An 8,371-nucleotide genomic window follows, 5' to 3' on the forward strand; every position below is an offset into this window, starting at 1 on the left:
AAGTCCTCCATGAAGCAAGTTGAAAGTGTGTTTGGTTGAGATAAATGACACACCATATTCAAGAAATGTGTGGTTTTTCTTTAAAAAAGAATATACCAACCACAATGTACGAAGATTGGAGACATCATCACAAGAAATTAAGTGATGTTTAAATCAGGGGGAGTACAATACGCGTTGCACTCTTTTTCCCTTGATCGAGGTTTTTTCCCACTGGGTTTTCCTGGCAAGGTTTTTAATGAGGCAACAAATGGTGCGTATCAAAAGATATGTGTACTCTTTTTCCTTCACTAAAATTTTTTCCCACAGGTTTTTCCTAGTAAGGTTTTTAACGAGGCACATTATCTATGGACATCCAAGGGAGTGTTATAAATTCATTGAATGAGTGGATAGTCCATAAGGTTGGTACATGAACAACCATTCATATTCACTAGGTTACATGAACTTTTTTGGATAAGAATGTATCTATTTATTATGATACTTAATATGGTGACCTTTGGAGTGATTTCTCACTCTATAAATAGGGTTGTTCATTCACTATTGTAATATAAATATATGAAAGTTATATTCACTTGAATAAGAAGAAAGTCTTATCTTCCATCTTACTTCTCTTGTCTTCATCTCTTTATATTTATATCTCTTATGAGCTTGATTTTATAACAAATAAATTTTAAATAAAGATAAGAGTTAGAATTATAGAATCTGATTCAAAAAGGTGATAACTTGATTATCCTACTTTAATATAAAAATTACGAAGAAATAAAAGAATATTTATAATTTATTTTGTTCAACACTTTTTACCTATCCATTCATATTTTTGACAGAATATTACTCTAAATATCAAAGATTTGAAAAAATGGAGTGCATAAGGAGTTAAAAAAAAAATAAAAAACGTGTGTATTAGCTAACAAAAAATATTATACATATATATATTCATATGTATATATATATATGTATAGTATTATAAATAATTAATTTTTTTCATGAAAAAATTAAACTTAATTTTTTATTTTATAGAAATTTGAGGCCCCCACAAGGCAGTAACCTAAAATAATATATGGAAGAGCCGACACTGCTAATTTTATTAATCACAAAGTCACAAATTTATATTATCACATAAAAATTATGAGTTAATACAAATTTATTAGTAGAACTATTATGTGTATCTTAAAAGTGAAGTATCAATATCATATGAAAAAGGAACAATAAGCCGAAGCAATTACTTGGAAAAAGTACCTAATGTTGCTAAATTCTACGTGTTGTATTTCCTCTCCCAATTTATTAAAATTTTTAGTCAACAAAAAGAAAAAGTAATACATTTTTTAATTTGATAAAATATTTAAAGATACTATCAATGTATTCATATTGCATTTCACTTATTTATGATTTTATTTTATAAACGCGTACTTTTTATTTAAAAGTTTATTTATCTTAAGAATGATTTGGAAATATTACATTATATTTTTTAAATTTCATGTCTAATAAAATAACATCATATAAATTGAGATAGAAAAATTAAATACTTACATAGCATATAGAAATTATATAATTTTATAGCATATATATGTGTGTGTAAAATTTCTAGCCTCCATTGGCCACTTCAATCTCATATGTTTGATCTTCGAAAAATCAACGCTACTTCAATAAAGATCATCATACATACATGATAAAATATACATTTTACATATTCTTTCATTCACAATTGACCTCTTAAATATTATGCATAAACAATTTGAAAACACATAAATTGGATTTAATTGACAACACTTACCGTTAATGTCTTCTCTGACATACATATTTATTCCACTTTTACTTTGAAAACACATACATTCAATACCTACTTTAAAAACAAATATATATACACATATACAATTAGCAGCCATTAGCAAAACATATATATCACTCTCTTTCTATCCCAATTTATGTGACTTATTTAGTCCATCTTCAAAAATATGATATATTTCTATATTAAGTAATAATTTAACTATAAAATATTTATTTTATTCTTAATAAGATGATTTACAGCCACACAAATTTTTATCATTCATTTTCGTCCACAAATTTTAAAAATTTCTTTTGTTTCGTGCCAAATCAAAACACCTCATATAAAATGGAACAGAGAATATCAGATATTATATCTACATAATTTCAATTAACAATAAATATCATATACGTAAAATAAAATATATGTTTTCTACGTTCCAAAAGAAAAATGCTAATTACATTTTGAAAAATAAAGCAAAAAAAATTTCCCCAAATTTAAGAATCTTTTTAATATTCGTTTCGATTAATTAAGCCGAACTTGCTGTTAACAAAGTAGTTGGTAAATTAAGATACCAATTCAAGCCACCTAAGTTAACCTTTGTCTCCCAAAGCCAAATGTAAATATACCTTTCTTCTTTCCCTCAAACCCAATTTAGTTCTAGAATATTTTTTAAATATAATATTAATAAGTTAAATATTTTTTTCTCCTCTTGGAAATAAATTTATTTAAATAAATATAAAGAAAGTCCATTTTCTTGATCTATTCAAACTACAACGGCGCCGTTGCTCTTCTTTATATTCATTTCTACACAAAAATAAAAACAAACTACCTTAATCACAAAGCAAAAAGGAGCATTTTTTTTAATAATAAATTAATAAAAGCTCCGGCCAACTTCCCGGTAATACTCCGCCGCCGTGCATCCCGGACTTTAGTTCAGTTGGGTTACTGAAATTTAACGAAATGGGTCAAGAATCTTTCATATACAGTTTTGTAGCTCGTGGTACTATGGTACTAGCTGAATACACAGAGTTCACCGGGAATTTCCCGGCGATTGCAGCTCAGTGTTTGCAGAAATTGCCCTCTTCAAATAATAAGTTCACTTATAATTGTGATCATCATACTTTTAACTTCCTTGTTCAAGATGGTTATGGTAAATTCTCCTCTTTATCTTTTTTTATGTTGTTTATACACTTCTGTTAGTTTGTTTTAGTTGGATTTGAAATGGGTATCGATGGATCTTGAGTTGTTGAGGAAAAAGGTGGAGTCTTTATTGCTGTTGAAAGATTGCTGCTAAGAAAAAAGGGACAACGTATGTGAACATCTTACTTATTTTTTATGTTCAAACATTGCTGGGAAGAAAGGGTGAGTATTGTGCTTAGGATAATTGGATCTTTGGTTGAGAGTATAACAGAAGATTAGTTCGCCATAAATTTTGAAGTTGAAACTTGAAAGACGAAAATTTGAGTTTTTGAGGCTGTGACTTCTGAAATGTGAATTCATTTATGTTTGGACATGCATTTTACTTGAATTATTTTTTCAAAAGTTTTGATCAAAATATGTGGCCAAACGCAAGAAAAGCTCATCAATGATATGTTAGTGATGATCTGACAACTTGAAAATATTTGAACATCAAAATTTCAGAATCTGATCAAATTTCACGGCCAAATAGACATCTAAAGATAAATTTTCAAAATCTACTCTCAAAGGCTATGAACAAACGCTAGCTAAATTGATAAGCTCAACAATGATATCTTAGCGAGATTTGAAATGTTCAATGCTTGCAGTCACAAGCACCTATACATAAGACGGTTCTGGTATGTTGACAAATGAAAATAGTGTAAAAATAGGCAAATTATAAGAGAGGAATGAATACAGAGAGTACATATAGCTGACTCCAATTAGTTTGGGATTGAGGTGTTATTGATAGATACTTCTTCATCCTTACTTAGGCATCACCTTCACCAATAGTGTTTCAAGTTTGAAATTTCTGTCACTTATCTGCGTTCATTTTTGTGATGAGCGATGTTCCTATAAATATAATACTCAGAATTTATTTTAGTTCTTGAAAGTTAGTATTATAAGCTGAGTGCAAAAGATATAGGATGTGAAATGTCTATGTGGGATCAGTTGAGATTTGTCTTTCAGCAGATGGAATCGTCGGATAATTAGCTGATGGGAAGTGGGAGAACAACTTTGGTGGATGTTCTGTCCTCCTGTTTTTTGAATAGTCAATATTCTCTATACGTATAATTTGAGATTCTAGTGGTTTATTGAATAGTCAAAATTCTCTATATGTAGAAAAAGAAATCCGAATTCTAACAAAACACTAGAAAAGTGGATATGTTTCCAAGTTCATTGATAACACATGCTTCATCCTAATGAAGTGTAGTTCTTTACTTTTTATGTACAAATAAATACTGACTGGAGGTAGAATTGTGAACTTATCCTATAATTCTTGCTATAAAATGATTGAGGCAGAACTTAGCTTCTTATCTTAGTGGAAGTTCTACACAGTGCTACCCATCAAGATTTTGTACTCTGTAGGTTGAGGAGGCTGAGTGAGAGGGGAAGGAGCTAATAGACAGTTAAATAAAGGGATATATATTGTATTTGTAGGATAATTACTGCTTACCTTGGGTCATATTGTAGTTTAGAATGAGTGGATGATTGACAGTCTTACTAGTTCATGGCTCTATGTAAACCTCCAGTGCCGAAGTGCCTAGGCAAATAACATACCTCCTCTGTCCCAAAATTTTGAACTGTCAAAGGATATTTTCTTTGACCGTAATTCTTTCAAATAGTTTCTAAATATTTTGAATTGTTAACTAACTTGACTTGTAGTACTCTTTATGTAGTTTGTAAATTTGTAAAATTTTATTTAAAAATGAAGATTCTATGTTCGAACTCACACCAAACATTAATTAGTTTGACCCTTGTATTGCGAATCAAGACAATCTTTTTGGGACGGTGGAGTATTTTTTCTTTTTTTCTGATACGGTGTCTCTGCTGATGATTTCAAAGAGCCTTAACCTTTTGAATGGTTAAATGATATCATTAGCTATATGGTCTAGTGATCCTATTAAAAAAGAGATATATGCTCTAGTGTCGAGAATTGTCTGGTGTTTCCTAGTAAATCTGTTTGAGCTTGCTCTCGCTTGATACTTGCAGGGAAGTGATTAATCACTTTTTGCTATTCTATTGACCTCCTTTCACTTATGTTCCTCCGACTGTCTTATACTATAGGCTGATGAAACAGCTGAATCTTGTGCAAGTCTGATCTAATACCTGTTATTCTTTTGCAGCTTATTGTGTAGTTTCCAAAGAATCTGTGGGCAAGCAAATTTCTATTGCATTTTTGGAACGTGTGAGAGCTGATTTTAATAAAAGATATGGTGGTGGTAAAGCAGATACGGCTGTGGCTAAAAGTCTTAATAAAGAGTTCGGGTATGTTGCTTAAAAAATATTTATTCTCATATTCTACTGCAGGTGTATTCTATTACACAGAACTCAGAAGCATAACAGGCAAAATATGTCAAACTTTTCAGACCTGTCATGAAAGAACACATGCAGTATATAATTGACCACGCTGACGAGATTGAGAAACTACTAAAAGTTAAAGCCCAAGTGTCTGAAGTCAAAAGTATTATGTTGGAGAATATTGACAAGGTATGCCAAGTAAACTGGAGAAAGATGCTTTGCATATGATATTATCTTCTGCAATCTGGTTGCACTTGTTTCTTTATGATACATATTGTCCTCTGACATCTTTATCTTTTTTGGTTTTGAGAAGGATGAATTTTGCTTAGTATATCCTGATAAAAGTAATTTATTCCTCCTCTTTGTACAGCTACATGAACGTCTTATTGTGTGATGGATTTGTAGTTAAAGATGAACCTTCATTAATTTCGTCCACAAATGTGGGATGAATATATTTGGACCTGATAGCTTATTAGAAAACATAATCTTGAACCTTACATGGTACCTAATTAAATCTTTTTATTCTTCCGACACTACCCCGTCCCTTCTGAAAATCATTTGTGTATACCATAGACAGTTTCCAAAATAATTTTAGAAGTTCCATAGGTAAAATAAAAATTGGTTTTATACAACAACATACCTAGGGAATCTCACTAAGTGGGGGGGGGGGGGGGTCTTGTGCGGGTAGAGTCTGTGCAATTTTGCTTTCAGAGAATTGAGTTCGCATCTTGGTTTGAGCTTAAAATTCGTTGACTTCACCTAATTTACAACAATACATCTTTTGTCTATTTTATGGAATTTATCTTATCTCCTTTTTTTTTTTTTGAGAATATCTTATCTCCTATTTTTATTTGCATTTGTCTAAGATCTTCCTTTTTGACTAACAAATCTTTGTTCAGAAACACTTACATCTTAAGTCATGTAGTTGGCATGGACCGTTCATGTCATACTAGATACTCGTCATCATATTTGATCTTTGTTCATTTTTTGATAGTTAATAATACATGTAATCTTTTTGGATTTAGCATCTGGTTATTATAGTATCCCATGTTCCTTAATGAATCACAAAATCCTGTCAAAATTACGAACCTGTACCTTTTCACTTGAGAAGCATCTAAGCGATGGTGAACCCTGTTGTTTGCCAGCTTCTTTAAGTTTCAATGTACTGTTAAGGAGTAGCGTCTTGAAATGTGATTGAGTTGTGGTTGTTTGATGAGGTAATAACCATGTGATTCTCTCTGATTGTGGTTGCACGATGCATCCAATGACATGGACAAATTTAGTTTAAAAAAAGAAGAGAAAAGTGTCTGCAGGGCACTGATCTATTGTGTGATGCATCAATAATTTCTGTCTTATTAAGTTGGTTCTCTCATGGATTTACTCGGTCTCTGACCTCACTATGTGTTCCATGAGATTTCAGCTTTTGAAGCTATGAAGTGCGTTAACAGTAACTTGAACGAAGATGAATGACTGCTTATAATGCCAATAACTGTAACATTAATATTTCAGAAAAAAAGTTCCAAATTACTTTTAGTTTATGCATGAAAAATAGACTTTCCACCAAGTTTGGAGGTCATCTTAGAATTTATTTTTTATTTTTTTTTTGGCTGAAGCTCCAGACTTACAAAATTAGACCTACAGAACAAGGATATCCAAGTTCCAGCTAGCAAGGACGCCAACTCCCTTTAATAGCTTAGCATCATTGTACCATGGTAGATTGACTAGTTACGTAGTTGTTAGTGCTTCTTGAATCCATAATCGATTAATAAGGGTTGTTGACATGCCTGATTCTGGTATTCAGCAATACTTAATATATCTGATGCGATGATGCAATGTGCTTTTGTTGCAATCTGCAAGTCAGATGTTAACTTTGACATGTGTTTCAGCATTATGGGATTGTGAACTTCAGCAATTGCTCTAGGCTTTTATAAGCATTTATGTGATTTGGAAAAGCAACAACTCAAGCTATTTAAACTTCTATTCATTTGACTTAATTTAAACATGCCAGGCCATTGAAAGAGGGGAAGACTTGACTATACTATCTGGCAAGACTGAGAACCTGCGTGATTCGGTAAGTTCGGTTGGTAATTTTATTATATTAGCAAGTGTTAATGGCATGTGTAAAATGTTTCAAACTGTATATGTTTGCTTTCAGGCCCTTGAATTCAAGACAAAGGGGACTCAAATACGGCGGAAGATGTGGTATCAGAATATGAAAATAAAGTTGGTTGTGTTTGGCATCATCCTGCTATTGGTTCTTATAATCTGGCTTTCAATTTGTCGTGGCTTCAATTGCACGAACTAGCATATCAATGCACACAGTTGGGACCGAATTCATACACATGTGGACTGACAGGATCCAAACAGGCACATCTGAGGAGGAATTTGCCATGAAGAAAGTAAAGCATCTATATGGCCTTTGTTTCAGAAACCTTTTAGAAAAACCAGAAAAAAACATTCTTTTTTCCTGTGTTATTTTCTTATAGATTCTTAGAGCAGTGTGAATGTCTTTTTATTAGTGTGTTTGTTTTCGGGGAGGCCTCGGCGGGGTGGAGGGTTGCAGGCAGTGGATATAAGCTTAAAATTGTGTATTCTGTGCTGTGTATATTGTAGACATGCTAGATATCTATAATTGGTAAAAGAATTTTGATTCAGTGAAAATATCTGTGATTGATAGCTTTGTTGTAATGTCACTGGCTTTCTCTCTTCCTTCTTATTTGTTGCTTCATCTTTTGAGTGAAGTTGAGGAAATGCAGAGCTGATTAGCAAAAATTGAATACCCTCCCACCGTATTTGCTCGGTTGGTGACTCCATCCTACAACGTGTTGTAGAGGTTGAAGGTGTGACTTGCTTACTATCTGAGCAATTCTCTTTTATCGACAAGTCCTTTTGTCTTCTTATGTGGTCATATATAATTATCAATTTATGAGTTAATTTTAGAAGTTAACTCAGGGCTAATATTTATTTTCTTAACTTAGTATTATCGTTATACTCATTTTAATTCTGGATTAATTCAATGTTGCATTCTCATGTTATATTATTCACACTTCTGATACTCAATTTTTCCTATATAGGGTATCAATTACTTCTCCATATTGGTTGAGAGAGGGGTTGTTTGTCACCTTAAAATGA

The 8,371-nt window shown here is 31.9% G+C and overlaps 1 protein-coding gene across 1 annotated transcript; it reads left to right on the forward strand.

The window, feature by feature from the left end:
* Positions 1-2,315: 2,315 nt before the first annotated feature.
* On the forward strand, positions 2,316-7,900 carry LOC101252023 (vesicle-associated membrane protein 724). Its single transcript, XM_004229186.5, has 5 exons — positions 2,316-2,912; positions 5,065-5,206; positions 5,308-5,428; positions 7,248-7,310; positions 7,395-7,900. The coding sequence occupies exons 1-5, from the start codon at positions 2,723-2,725 to the stop codon at positions 7,542-7,544; spliced, it is 666 nt and encodes a 221-aa protein (XP_004229234.1). The 5' UTR covers positions 2,316-2,722; the 3' UTR covers positions 7,545-7,900.
* Positions 7,901-8,371: the final 471 nt, after the last annotated feature.

The sequence above is a fragment of the Solanum lycopersicum genome, chromosome 1 (assembly GCF_036512215.1).
Source record: "Solanum lycopersicum chromosome 1, SLM_r2.1".
Lineage (NCBI taxonomy): Eukaryota > Viridiplantae > Streptophyta > Magnoliopsida > Solanales > Solanaceae > Solanum > Solanum lycopersicum.

What these genes read in the sequence shown, in the direction of transcription:
- LOC101252023 (XM_004229186.5), top strand. Translation starts at nt 2,723, where the DNA reads ATGGGTCAAGAATCTTTCATATACAGTTTTGTAGCTCGTGGTACTATG. An exon ending in CCTTGTTCAAGATGGTTATG is followed by an intron (nt 2,913 to 5,064) that starts GTAAATTCTCCT and finishes ATTCTTTTGCAG; the next exon opens with CTTATTGTGTAGTTTCCAAA. An exon ending in CTGAGAACCTGCGTGATTCG is followed by an intron (nt 7,311 to 7,394) that starts GTAAGTTCGGTT and finishes GTTTGCTTTCAG; the next exon opens with GCCCTTGAATTCAAGACAAA.